This window comes from Aspergillus vadensis (assembly GCF_003184925.1).
Source record: "Aspergillus vadensis CBS 113365 unplaced genomic scaffold BO88scaffold_33, whole genome shotgun sequence".
NCBI lineage: Eukaryota > Fungi > Ascomycota > Eurotiomycetes > Eurotiales > Aspergillaceae > Aspergillus > Aspergillus vadensis.
This window is the reverse complement of record NW_020292071.1, coordinates 110,294-122,884: the sequence shown is the minus strand read 5'-3', so window position 1 is coordinate 122,884 and position 12,591 is coordinate 110,294. Positions and strand designations below refer to the sequence as shown.

Here is a 12,591-nt window from a genome sequence, read left to right as displayed (position 1 = left end):
TTGTCATTTCACGATGGGTCTTTTGTGTTATAAGTCTGCCATGATCTCTGCGAAAGTTACCCTCTATAGCTCTGGATGGGCATTTTCTCCTGTGCTACGTACTTCATATGCGAGCGCTTCCATTGTTAGCCAGATTTGAGCTCTGATTTTCATCGTTATCTATCTTCACGTTTTACTATTCTTCTGTTCTCCCATTCCCCCTTTTTAAACCTCCCCCAAATTTTCCTTCGCCACTCTCCCCAATTCTCATATGTTTCCCCCGTTTCTTCCCTTTATCCCATGTCCGCTTTTTACATTCTCCTCACGTCTTCGGGCCCTAGGTCTATGTTATTATGCGTATGACGACAATCGGAATTGTTGAATGCGCGTGCGGTGTTCCCCCCCTTTATTCCCTGGGCAGGCTTTCTGCGAAAAGTTCCTCTGCTGAAGTCCTTTTTCATGAAGCAATCCAATCGTATTCTTGTTTCGTTGTGAGGATGTTACGTCGTGCTTCTTAGACCGGGCGGCCTGTACAACATGTTTCCACCTCGCCTTTTATTTCTCTCAATTCAGTCTATTATGGAGCACAGTTCTTTCTCTCGCTCTTTCCATGCGGTGGTCCTTTGCTAGGTCCTTCCCCCGTCTTGCGTCTGGCGCGTTCCGCGGATGTTTTGGACGGCTTGGGTTGTGTACTTTTCTCTATCCCCCTGCCGGGTGTGTGGGACTTGGGGCTGGTATTGATGATTTTATGACAGAACGGGGCTCTTCCTAATGCGTCTATCTCTTCGTTTAAATTGTAGTTACTGGGTGGTGGGTGGTTTTTCTGTTCCTACCTATCCTCGGGCACTGATGACGGCATCCTGTTGTGAACAAACAAATCACGGTTTGGGAGAGGGGCGTTCGTAAGTCTGGTTGTTTTCCTTGTGTCACCGAGGAGGGTGGTGTTGTTTCCAGCGTCAGCTCCACTACTGGCATGTTCATTTAGTCGTTATTCTTACGGATGATTCCCCCTTCGCTCTGCAGTGAGCTCTGTGTTCCTTTCCCCGACTACTTTGCCTTTTGTGTGTATGCACCGCGATTGCGAGCATGGCAGATTGGAGCATGTTTGCTCGCATCTGCTCCTCCCTCGTGTACATGGGACTCGATAATAGATGCCTAAACAATCTGAATTGGGCGCATGTCGCCAGGTCTGCATTATGAGTTTTCAAACCTATATATCTCTCTTCCTTTCATTCCTGTCTTAGTACTCTTTCTGTCTGTCTTGTGGTTCGTACCTGCCCTCCCAAATCTGGTCATCCGGTTCGGGTTTGTCTGTAATCTTTTCAACTCGAAGGGTATGTCCTCATGAGGCAGGTACTCCCTTATCTATCTAGCCAGTCTGGCAGGTGCGACCCCCGGTAGGTCTTTTCCTTTGCCTGCTCGCCCTCTGATACCTTCATGCTACTGTCTCCTCGTCGTGGTGGAGGAGATACCTACTTCTCTCTTAGGAACCCCCTCCCTTCCACTCGGATCGGTTCAATTCTCTTTACTTTTAGTATCTTAGTCCCTGATCGAGGTTCAATTTCTTCCATTTTCCTCATTTTAACCCGCAGACTATAGTCCTTGGGGCAGCCAGAATGCGGTACGAAGACTGGGACGTGATTCTCTTCCCCGAGTCGTCCAAGGTGCCCATTCAGGAATTCAAGACCCAATGTTTCGTCACGAAGGATAAGGGTCAGTGTCGGCGAAGATTGGAGCAGATTCGTGGCTTGTTCTATTGCTGACCCCCAATCTATCTACCAGATTCACCCTACTTGCATAGTCCCGGTCTTGTCAGTCCGGCTACTTGTCCTCTGCCACAGAGCAATGAGGGCCAGTTGCCAGTTCTCACTACTTTCGTCCCAAGTTTGCGTCACAACACCCCATTCCGTGTGTCTGTTCATAGCTGGCAGAAGCCCACACCCAGTCGGTTGATGGAAAGCCTCTTGCAGCCAGATGATGCAGTGCTTTTCGAGGTGCGGGTCTTTATTGATGGCCTATGTGTCTCGTAGGTGCTTGCCCGAGCCTCCAACCGGAGGCTATGAACTGAGCCTTTGTGTGCCATAGGGGTAGCGTTTTCCATCAGAGATCGGGATGGCCCCATGTTATTGGTGAGCAGAAGTGATCCTTCTGTTGTCAAATTTATAGCTGACCTTACGTTCTCGTCTTTAGACCTAAGTTCGTGTATGCTTTGCATCAATCCTCTCGAATTCCACCTTTGTTCACAAGACATCATCTAACAGCAAGATTCTAGACGTCGATAAGACTGGCAATCAGGATAGCCTCCGTTTCCCTCCGTTCCATCAGGAAATTTTAGAGCAGAGACATTGGGATGCAGCTGAGCTATACGGTAGGATTAGAGTTGTGATTGCTGAGGGCTTTTGTCGCCCACACCGCTATCCACCCTTCGAGAGAGTCAAGGAGATCGTCGCATTTGCCTTCCAGCATGCACCACTGCGTAAGTGCTTACTTTAGAAGATCTATCTTCATAGATGCACTGACCCGTTGAGTGTAGAGGTCCTGGAGCATTCAAACATCGCCTGGCCGAACCCTTCGATGTGGACACGGGAGCCACGACTTTTCAAGTACAACTCGGGCATCGATCCTGCTAATTTGACAGCAGAGGACTCACACGCCCACTCTCCCAGTAAGCAAGGTGCCCAGGGTCGGGTGTTGGCCCCCAGAAGCCAAGTAAGCAGCCATTCAGGCAATTCCTGGGCATATCGAAACTATCAAAGATCGATTCAGATGCCTCTACCCCAGTGGCAAGGCCAATGCATGCCAGATCCCTTCACCGACCCTGTTATCCGGCATCGAGGTGCACGATCATCTTGCGAGGATGTTCCCATGCCCGATTATATCTCTAGCTCCGGAAGTAGTCGCGCCATCTCCAGCATGACGGGCATTAGCTACGAGCATAGCAAACATCCCAGCATAGTAACCCCCGTCGATGAGGAGTCATACCGGCAGCTGATTGAAGCATTGAGTCCGCCCAAGCCACTGGCCCTGTTCGGCATTGCTGCACCCAGCAATAGCCCCTCTACTGCTTTACCCATGGGGAATAAGCTTTCTGCAGCTGCCGAAGCGCGTTCTGCACCCTACACCAAAGGCAGCAGCCGCACGTCGATCTTGAAGGAGATATCATTGCCTGGAACTAGAGAAGCGTCTGGGTCCAGCACTAAATCCACCGCTGCTTCGGAGGCGGCTGAGGGGGCGGCAATTACCAAGATTCATGCTACCCCTAGCCCACGCGTCAAAAGCCGCAAGGAGGGCATGTCCCAGAGTAAGGACAATGAATCTCTCGGGGGCTCGCCGCTCAAAGTGAACGACAAGTCCCGCGAAACCCCCTCCAAGCTGGTAGTGCGTACCAGCGGAGGTGTGGAAACCCCAACTCGGTCCAGCCGCAAGTTATCTACAGGTTCTGCCCGTGCAGAGGTCTCTCCCATTTCCTAGGGTGACACGGTTTTCTGCTAGCTCAAGAATCCACTTATGAACGCTAGGCTTGGTGACTGCCTTGTTCTAGGCCCCAGCTTGCTGGGTCAGCACTGTAGCAGTCACTGAAATGATGGAATTATTCTTATATGGTCAAGATAGGCATTTAGTTCCAGTGCACTGCTTGCTTCTTCTCCCTACTTCGTCAGCTTGTGTTGTTTATCGATTCGGCTGTTAACGAGTTTTAACATAGGGCGTCGATGTTGAGGTCCAGTCATGACCGATGAACTCTCGTTACCTTATACCAATTGCTACGATTACTGAATTTGCTTGGGGTGAAACGTGTGGATGTGTCAGTACTCATGTTTTCAGCCCAGGATGTTGTGTTTTAGCATTCAATGTACTTATTCTAGTGGTGATAGCAGCAGCTAGGAGGGTAGTGAGTGTTAGCTTGCAGAATCCACAGACCAGCATCCTCAGAGATCTTGCATAGCTAACAAAAACGACTAGTCCTTTGTTTCTTTACATGCCTTCCGTTATCTGCTTTTTTTGTTCATGTCACTTTTCCTGCTCAGTGAAAATCAATGCCTTGCCCTTCCCAACATCTCAATGATACATCCACTATCAGACATCGGTGTCCAAGAGCCATGTCTTCGCCCATCACGATCCCGACATTCTAGGCGATAATATTCTTCACCAACCTACCCAACATGCAAAGACTTCACATCACCTACACTTCCTTTCCGTCTACCAACGTCCAGAAATAAAACTAAACTGAAGTAAGCCAGTAATCATTAGCATACGAATCGATACCATCTACCTGCCCACTTGACTTCCTCGTCAGCAGAAACAAGCTCGCAGTGTCATCCCCCGTACCCTTTTGGTAAGTATACATCTGGTGGTGTTGAAGGGGATAGTTACCATCACAATACAATACGATATTACCTGTTTACTTCAAGTACTTACTTACTATCTATATTAGTAGCTGATTAGCCCAAGACAGTGTAAGGGGGATAACAGAGATTTACATACATAGATGGTGTAAGTAAGGTATTATCATAACATAATAGGGAGTGAAGCTACTATCAGTGATAATATAACTAATCTGGCTGTTAGTAGCTGATATAAGGAATTATAATGATAATACCAGCAGCGTCCCTAGTTCACCTTGTTTGGGGGGAAGGGGTTAACCAAGCGATTGTTTGGTAGTAAGTATCAACTCTGTGAATTAGATGGCATGGTATTTTGGCAACTTAGTATTAAGTGTGAAGGAATTTGATTTGATTTGACCTGTTACATGTATGCATGCAGATGTGCAGTTATGCAGCTAGTTAGCTAGCTGCAGTAAGCAGTAAGCAGCTTGTGTTGACGATTAATTCCTTCGACTATAGCGTAGTTCACTCATACTGCGAAGTATTTATGGCAATGATAGAGCCAACACCAAGTAATCAGTTGGTTATCATTCTACCCTTCAGAGGACAGATATAAAGTAAGCTAGCTAGCTATATAATAAGATATGTACGAAAGGGAGGGAATCAAACAGACAGCTGAATTTTGGGTTCAAACTACTCCAGAATTTCGCTTTTGGCCTGGTTCCCTATACACACAATCACTCACTCACTCACTCACACACCAACCAATATCAAACAGAGACGAGACGTGTCTTCCGGACGGATCTGGTTTAAAAGCATGAATAACTGCAGGCAGTAAAGGTAGATTTAAATAGCAGCGCGCAGTGAAATGTACGGCAGGAAGCAGGCAGTTCGATTTAAGGTGATACGGTAGCATGAGAGTTAAGTCAGTCAAGAGAGGAAAAAAGAACAGCAGAGAAGAACGTGAGTATCTTTCTCGATTTCATGAAACCATTTCCCTGAGAGGAGTCAATAACGACTAGAGCCTCGTTGATTATAACGCCACAACACGGTAAAGAGATCAACATAGGAAATAAGTAATATAAAGAAGTAAAGGAAGAAGGTATAAATAAGAAGATTCAGATGGAATCAAAGCGCAAAGAGGAAAAGAAAAGGTTTGTCAAGGGAAAGAGAAATTGGTTGAAGAAGAAAAGGAAAGGAGAAAGAAAGGGCCAGGGGCGCATCTTGTGATGTAAGTATTCTCGAGCATTAAATGGAGCATGACTAACGCTAGGATGGTGGAGAAACGCATCACTCGATGGCCCTTTGGGAAGTTTGATGACCAGATTAATCAAGTAGTAATAGTGATAAGAGGATATAAAAAGCAGTCACACGAGGCCACTGGAACGTAGCTTGAATACAAGCAGGGCAATCAAGCAAATCCCATCGGAAGCCGGTCGACACTTGTGGTTGGCAGAGTGAAAGAAAGGATATGCAAAAGGAAAAGAGGATACACCAACGCCTAGTCACTTGGGCACATATCCAAATCATGTCGACAGAACACAAGGATAGGAGAAGACGCGATGCGAAAACAAGCAGAGAAAAGGAAGAGAAAAAAAATGACACATGAAAAGCAAAAAGCAAAGCACAAAGCACGAACTCAAGTTTATGGAAATGTACAGAACAAGGGTATATGAGTTAAGGACTTAACAACCGTCGGACTTCATTTCACAAGCCATCACCGGCACCGGTCTCAACACCATCGGTTGGATACGATATGTTGGGGTCAAATCCAAATCCAGCAGTGTCTGCATCAGTGTTGAGGAACGTATCGAAGTCGAAATTCTCCAGGATGTCCGGGTTTTCTAAGGCGCTAAAGTCCAGATTGAAAGCCGATGCCTGCTCAATAATGTAAGTATAATATCCACCGAACATAACGAAAGAGGCAAGGAACATACATCAGGGATGCTCAGTTCATTGAAAGGCTGCTGCGTCTGGTCCGGAGGCTGTTGAACAAGTGGCGGAGGTGCAGGGGCAGACGTTGGCTGCTGCGGAGCACTAGTCGTAGCATTTGCACCGGCCTTGTTGAACGAGTTCGGATGCTGGGGCGTGATCGGCGTCGACGGCGTAGGCGTCGGCGGATGTTCTGCTTCGGAAGATGGCGTGGCAGCCGTGTTCGCCTGGGCGGCGGCGGCGGCAGCAGCAGCGCCCTTCTTCGGTCGCTAAGATTTGCGTTCAATATGAGATGACAAGGGGGGTCAACAACCAAGAGCATTGATTACATACCTTCCGGCTATCCTTGGTCTCCTTCTTCTTCGGAGCGGGCTTGTTGCCTTGCTGCGGCGTCGGCGGAGCGGCGGTTTGGGGCGACGGAGGCTGGGTTCGACCGACGTTGGCACCAGGTGCTGGGGGAGCTTGGGGCGGCGGCATGGCATTCCTTTCCTGAGGCGTTCCCGTGGACTGAGGCTGGGTCGCGGGCGACTGCTGCGGCGCCATCGGCTGGCCCTGAGCTCCTTGCTGCGGCTGCCAACCTCCGTTGGGCATGCGATTGCCAGCACCAGCTTGAATCGGTTGACCCATCTGAGGGGCGCTGAACGCAGGATTGGAGCTCGGAGGACGCATGCCGTTGGGGGCCGCCATACCATCAGCCATGTTCTTGACGAAGAACTGGGGACCCGCCATCTCGGGAGGCATCTGGCCACCAGGGAAGTTCATGGATGCCGGGGATCCACGGCCCTGGGCCATCGCGTCGGCAGCGCTCGGTGATCCGGGGAGGCCGGTCTGGGGCATCTTCGGGGTGCCTCGCTTCATTTGGTCGTTGGGATTCGGCGATGTGCCAGCCCTGCTGCCTTGGGGCGAGGTGCCTGGTGGCAACTGCTGCCCGGGCAATGGGGGTTGGCCATCAGGCCGAGCCATGCTGTCCTGCTCCTGGCGAGCCATCATCAGACGCCGCTTATTCTGCTGTTCGAGCAGCATAAGTTGCATCTGATAATCCTGGAGAGCGTGGTTGCCGTGCTGACCGCCAGGTGTCTGCATCCCCGTCCGAACCTGGGCCATTTGACCATTCGCGCCATAGTAGTCACCGTTGATGGGATACACCTGGCCTTCCGGTATGGACACCATTTCCGTCTGCGGGTTTGCCATGACATTCGCGGGATTCATCATACCATTCGGCATGCCCTGGTTCGTCAATGCTGAGCGTGTGTGATGAACGGCCAAGTTGTGAGCATATACCTGCATCTGTTTCTGCTGCGCAGCCGGTCCCGACTGCTGGAAAGCCTGGAACTGATTGGGGTTCATCGCCCGATTGAGTCCGTTCTGCATCAAAAGTGCTTGCGGGGTCGGCTGGCCTGGGATACCCTGGGCCTGACCGCGTCCGTTAGGCGCCAGTTGCTGCCCGTTCATGGGGCCACCTTCGAGGCGAGGTCGTTTCGACGGAGACGGGGCATTTTCTGCCGATGCGGGGGACTGGGGTCGATGGCCGTTCATGTCCATGTCCGAATGCTCTCGCTGCATCTGTTGCATGATCTGGACCTGCTGGTTTTTATGCATCTGGGCGAGTTGTTGTTGCGACCTGTGAAAGACGCAGTCAGTACCAAGGTCAGAATGCTCTTGCGAGGTGGCGCAGGAGATAGGGAAGGTGGGCGCGTACAGGCCAGAAGTATTGTTCTGCAACACAGTTTTTTGAAGATTAGGGGGGACCATGCCGTTTCGGCGAATTATATTTTGGCCCATCTGTCCATTCATCAGTGGCTGCTGTCGTAATAATTGATTCTGATGTTGTTCCCTGAGGCGCATCATATTCTACAAAGCCTCAGTTAGACGTTCGGACAGGCGGCAAAGAGGAAAGAAAGAGCACGTACCTGGGTGTGTGTAAGATAACTCCTCACATCATTGCTGTTTCCCTTCTTGCGCTGAGCCCAGAAGAAATCCCAGAAGAGGCTAAACCAGTCAAGGAGGAATGACGACTGCTGTCCTTCATTAGGGAGATTAGGGCGGGGGAGGTCATCAGGAATCTTCATTTTATCTCCATCCTTCCCATCCGTCATCATTGTATCACCGTCGACACCGTTCACGTCGGCATCGCGACGATGACCCGGACTCGTCTTGATCGGCGGCTCGGTATTAAGTTTGATGGACTCGTCCTTCACAAGCGCCCTAGCACAATCGTGGTAGCCGCGCTTCAAGAAATAATCGTAGATATAAGTGTTGAGGTTGTTGATCATGTTTTCAGGAATGTTGATGTTTTGTTCGTTACGGGGGGCGGCAGAGCCATTGTTGATCATGGGCACACCTCCCACTGGGCCCCCTGCACCGGGGTTCATTCCAGCCATATTCATCTGGTTCATCTGATTCATGGTGGCACTCAAAAGAAGGGTCCAGCCACCCTCACCTAGTTATTGTCTTCGATGGGAAAGCGTCGGGGGGTCCGAGAACGTTCAACGCGCATCCACCGTCTTGCGGCGAGGGAGCTCACCACAAAGGAAGCGACGAGGCGCAGCGCGCGGCAATCAAGGTCCCAAGGTGAGGGAATGTACAAGGCAGGGTCACAGATGCTTCCAGCCCAGTGTTTGAGGACGGCTTCGTAACCAGACCTGAATGCGCGATCGCCAGGGAGTAAGCCGGGTTCCGGGACTAATCTAGGCGGAAGTTGAACCCGCGATATCGTTTCACGCTAACTGACGTAGAGGGGGGTATCTCTGACGGAGAGGATAGGACAACGCAGAGCAAAGGTGTCGTGATGATCACCAACAAGGGAAGGCGAGTGTGGCCCACTCAGAAGCATACGGCAACTGGGAGAGAAGAAGAGAAAGAATCTTCGGTGACTTCCACAAGGTGAGGCGAGACGGAGCACAAGCGGGCAAAAGGACTTTCAATCGAGACACGGTCCAGTTGAAAGCAGGAGACAGACGGGATAAGGAGAGAGAAAATAGATTAAGAGAAGAAAGGATTGGTGTACTTGTTCACAGAAGCCAGTTGACCGAAAATGCGCGGTAAGATCAGCCGGGGGGGCAGGGCGGCGAACAAGCGACACAGGATGGCAAAGGACGGGAACGAGGTATAGGAGAGAACCCGACCAGACGCAACCCGACGGGGGGTACCAGCCAGAGCCAAGGATGTGAGAGGACTTCAGAAGCAACAGAAGTATCCTCAAAAGCCCCTGCAGCAAAAGGAAAGGGGGGACAGACGGAGAGATCCGGCAGATTTGAGAGGAGGAAGTGGAGGGGGGGGGAGGGAGGAGAGAGAGAGAGAGGCAAAGGTTAGGACAAGGTGTAGCGGTGGATCTGAGGTGTTCTCTGGTGGGTGGGAGGACGTGGATATCAGGCGCGGTGCCTGGAGTTGCTCAATCACTGCCGGCCGGGCGTGAATCGCTTGTTCGGCGCGGATTATCTTGTCCGGAACGCCGTGGGAGGGCTGGGAGATGCGGCTGGCTCGCGTATATCTCAGCATGCAGTTCCAGCGGAAATCCCGATGGGAAAAAATAAAAATTTGTAACCAGAGAGAGAGAGACAGAGAGAGAAGAGTTGACACAATGAGATAATAGAAAGACAACAGATGATGTTTTACATGAAGGACTATTCTAATAGAACGAGCATGAAAGATTCAAGAATATCGAAGCAACAACTTACCAGTATATTTGATCGCAATGTGAGAGAGATGAAACGAGAAAAAAAAGGAGAAGATGCCGGTAAAAATTTCAAATAAATCAAAGAGGCTGGTTATAAGTTATATAAGATACCTGTCTCTCTCTAACTAATTCACTCTCAGTCTCTTGCTCCCTTTGGAGTCCGAAGCATTAACACGCGCCGAGTGATCCACCCGATCTGGTGGTGTATAAAGTGTATCTGATACAGCGGAAATCACCGCGACCCTTCACAATGTAATTGATTGATTCATTGATTTGAACCCACTAACACAAATGAATGTTATACTATAGATTTGAAATAGACAATTCGTATTCAATGACTTTCTCAAATCATCGAGATCACTAGAAGATTTTTTTCTTAATAAGAAGTGAATAACACCACGATTCCCCCTTCTCTTATTCTCTATTTGACAGTTTGAGGCTGCTTTTCCTGAATCGCAGACTCGCCACCGCGTATATCCTGGCACACCCTGGGAATGATGGGATGCTTTGCCCCCGTTGTGGTCTAGCGCATCACGTGGTGCCTCTCCCGCCGGGTGAGGATTTCCTGCGCCGATCTGCCCATCCTGCCGTTCCCCGGACTCTGTGGTGAAATGTTAGCAGTCTAGATACTGATGTTGCACATCATACGAGTTAGATATCAATTGAGATCTCTACCCTTCCCCGCGCACGGTATCTCTATTCTAGCTCTTCCGGGACAAGATTCGGGCTCTGCCGCTCTGTGATTACACTTTTCCGTAGCTAGATCAGCAGGATCAGACTGGATCGCGTTGTATCAATCAGACGGAGTACAGGTCACGGCCGTCAGTCTCCGATCACTGCCGAGTCGTGAATAGTGCGGGCCGTCCTCCGTGGGAGATGTGTTGGCCAGAATCTATCGACATTCATATTGAGATTGCTCCGCTCTTGATTCACCGGAAAATCAATACACTATATACTATACACATTCTGTAGTCTTAGAACGTCTAAAATCACTTCTCAAGTCTGTGAAATGCAATGACCGTGAAGCTTGTTCTCTGCGGGCTTATTACAGGGACTTGAATCGCGTCGGTGGTCTTCTCCGGGATGGCAGAATCTCACACCGCCTTGATGAGGTACCAGTGCGCCTGTCATACTTAATGGCACCCGTGTAGATCCCCATGCTCCGGCTTCGGAGAGTGTCTACTTGTAAAGATGAGATCTACTATGTTGACAGGTCATGTTCTAGACCTAGATTATCGTCGTAAATTGCTTTTCTCGTTAGTTCCATTTTCATGCAATTGTTCATCTTGTCCGTCTGTGACAATGGATTGGTGTTTTGAACTGGTGACCTGCAGGAGACCTTCTATGTGAACGGGGTTTAGTGCGAGAAATCTAGACACTGGAATTACAGATGCAAGACTCAGTATCAATCATAAACCGTAATAAAGGTAGTATTCATTGGTAACTGCAGCTCCAGATCGGCGGATTAAACCCTCATAACACCAGACGCCTCTACTTGTATAAACAATTTCAGAACCAGGCGGCGGGCGCCATCACTCCTCATCGGGTGGCATCTCGTCCTCAATGTACCTTACAAGTGATACCCGCATTTCCGTTGTGTCATCGCCCCGCAAAACGTCGCTCACAAAATGCGCCTCGATCTGCATTTGCACCTGTTCCCAGAATTAGCATGGATATGCATGGAAGTGGCTAGCAGAGAACAGATCAACTCCCTGCAGCACGCCGTCTTACCATCTCTAATGCACCCCGCAGAACTCCACAGAGAATATTAGAAAACCACAGCTCATCTTGAGCCCGTCCGTCATCGGGCAGCTCAACGAAATCCGCCAACGGGTTCTCTTCAAATATGAGAGAGAATTGGTTGTTGTCACTCGTCCAGTTGGTGACCGTGGGCGCGATGTTGAGGAAGATCCTGAACCCAACCTGCAATTGGCATAACACTCGTCAGCTCACAGGGGTCCATATAGTTTCGGCCAAGTGCTCCGCCTGTTGGACTCAAGATACCTTTGCGATCATATCCGCTGTTTCCCGGAAATTAGCACAACGGCCCACGCCCGACTTGGCCAAGAAGTCCTCGATAAGTCGCATTCCAATATTGTAGCCCATCTTCTCCAGTTGCTTGTTCACTTCTTGGTAGTTTCCATCGTAGTCCTGGCAAAGTTGCGCGACAATTGTACCGTACGTTAATGTTACCAACTCGGCGTTCACTTTGTCAACTCTCGTCCTGGTAAGGTCGGGAGTATGTCAGTTGTCCATCCGTTTCAAGCTGGCTTCGCTCGGTTCCTAAGGGGCCTTCGAGCGCCAACTATGCGCATGCAGCTTACTGACTTCCACAGCCTGTCGGGTTCAGAACGTTAGTAAGGGGTTACTGGTCAAGTGAGGTAAATGAACAGCTTACTCTTCCCCAATCCTAGACGCTTTTGTTGCAGATGACATGATTGCTAATCACACTCGTTAAGCCCGAAGTCAAAGTAAGTAAATATGAACGATGCAAAACTTCAAAAGAACTCAAGTTTGCAAGCGGCTGGTAAACAATGACAAGAGCAATGCGCACTCTTCCCCGCTTGATTCGGTGGACCGAGGGGGCCTGAGGCGGAGCTTCACGCGCCTGGTGGACCAGCGCTCGGCGCCTAGCGCGGCTGGTTGGCGCTTACGCAGAAACCATGCTTAGAGCCTCGGACG

General features: G+C 49.9%; 4 protein-coding genes across 4 annotated transcripts; 2 read left to right on the top strand and 2 right to left on the bottom strand.

The window, feature by feature from the left end:
• Window positions 1-92: 92 nt before the first annotated feature.
• Window positions 93-862, top strand: BO88DRAFT_187318 (uncharacterized protein). The gene is made up of 2 exons (XM_025701794.1): window positions 93-336; window positions 476-862. The coding sequence occupies exons 1-2, from the start codon at window positions 280-282 to the stop codon at window positions 749-751; spliced, it is 333 nt and encodes a 110-aa protein (XP_025557855.1). The 5' UTR covers window positions 93-279; the 3' UTR covers window positions 752-862.
• A 520-nt stretch (window positions 863-1,382) lies between these two features.
• BO88DRAFT_475008 (uncharacterized protein) lies at window positions 1,383-3,934 on the top strand. Its single transcript, XM_025711853.1, has 5 exons — window positions 1,383-1,692; window positions 1,762-2,005; window positions 2,065-2,108; window positions 2,252-2,455; window positions 2,513-3,934. The coding sequence occupies exons 1-5, from the start codon at window positions 1,596-1,598 to the stop codon at window positions 3,448-3,450; spliced, it is 1,527 nt and encodes a 508-aa protein (XP_025557854.1). The 5' UTR covers window positions 1,383-1,595; the 3' UTR covers window positions 3,451-3,934.
• A 2,074-nt stretch (window positions 3,935-6,008) lies between these two features.
• On the bottom strand, window positions 6,009-8,605 carry somA (putative cAMP-dependent protein kinase pathway protein (Som1); the record flags this gene model as incomplete). Its single annotated transcript, XM_025703558.1, has 5 exons — window positions 6,009-6,179; window positions 6,239-6,502; window positions 6,567-7,854; window positions 7,933-8,084; window positions 8,144-8,605. The coding sequence occupies 5 exons, from the start codon at window positions 8,603-8,605 to the stop codon at window positions 6,009-6,011; spliced, it is 2,337 nt and encodes a 778-aa protein (XP_025557853.1).
• Window positions 8,606-11,107: 2,502 nt separating this feature from the next.
• BO88DRAFT_375134 (TRAPP complex core subunit BET3) lies at window positions 11,108-12,472 on the bottom strand. The gene is made up of 5 exons (XM_025704327.1): window positions 12,308-12,472; window positions 12,238-12,246; window positions 11,914-12,133; window positions 11,641-11,832; window positions 11,108-11,561 (listed from the first exon to the last, which is right to left on the bottom strand). Exons 1-5 carry the CDS (start codon window positions 12,343-12,345, stop codon window positions 11,442-11,444), a joined length of 579 nt encoding a protein of 192 aa, XP_025557852.1. The 5' UTR covers window positions 12,346-12,472; the 3' UTR covers window positions 11,108-11,441.
• Window positions 12,473-12,591: the final 119 nt, after the last annotated feature.

Coding starts and splice junctions, on each gene's coding strand:
- BO88DRAFT_375134 (XM_025704327.1), bottom strand. CDS start 12,345: ATGTCATCTGCAACAAAAGCGTCTAGGATTGGGGAAGA. Junction 11,833..11,913: donor CAGCGGATATGATCGCAAAG/GTATCTTGAGTC, acceptor TGCCAATTGCAG/GTTGGGTTCAGGATCTTCCT. Junction 11,562..11,640: donor TGCGGGGTGCATTAGAGATG/GTAAGACGGCGT, acceptor TTCTGGGAACAG/GTGCAAATGCAGATCGAGGC.
- BO88DRAFT_187318 (XM_025701794.1), top strand. CDS start 280: ATGTCCGCTTTTTACATTCTCCTCACGTCTTCGGGCCCTAGGTCTATG. Junction 337..475: donor CTAGGTCTATGTTATTATGC/GTATGACGACAA, acceptor TTTCGTTGTGAG/GATGTTACGTCGTGCTTCTT.
- BO88DRAFT_475008 (XM_025711853.1), top strand. CDS start 1,596: ATGCGGTACGAAGACTGGGACGTGATTCTCTTCCCCGAGTCGTCCAAG. Junction 2,109..2,251: donor GGGATGGCCCCATGTTATTG/GTGAGCAGAAGT, acceptor GCAAGATTCTAG/ACGTCGATAAGACTGGCAAT. Junction 2,456..2,512: donor CTTCCAGCATGCACCACTGC/GTAAGTGCTTAC, acceptor CGTTGAGTGTAG/AGGTCCTGGAGCATTCAAAC.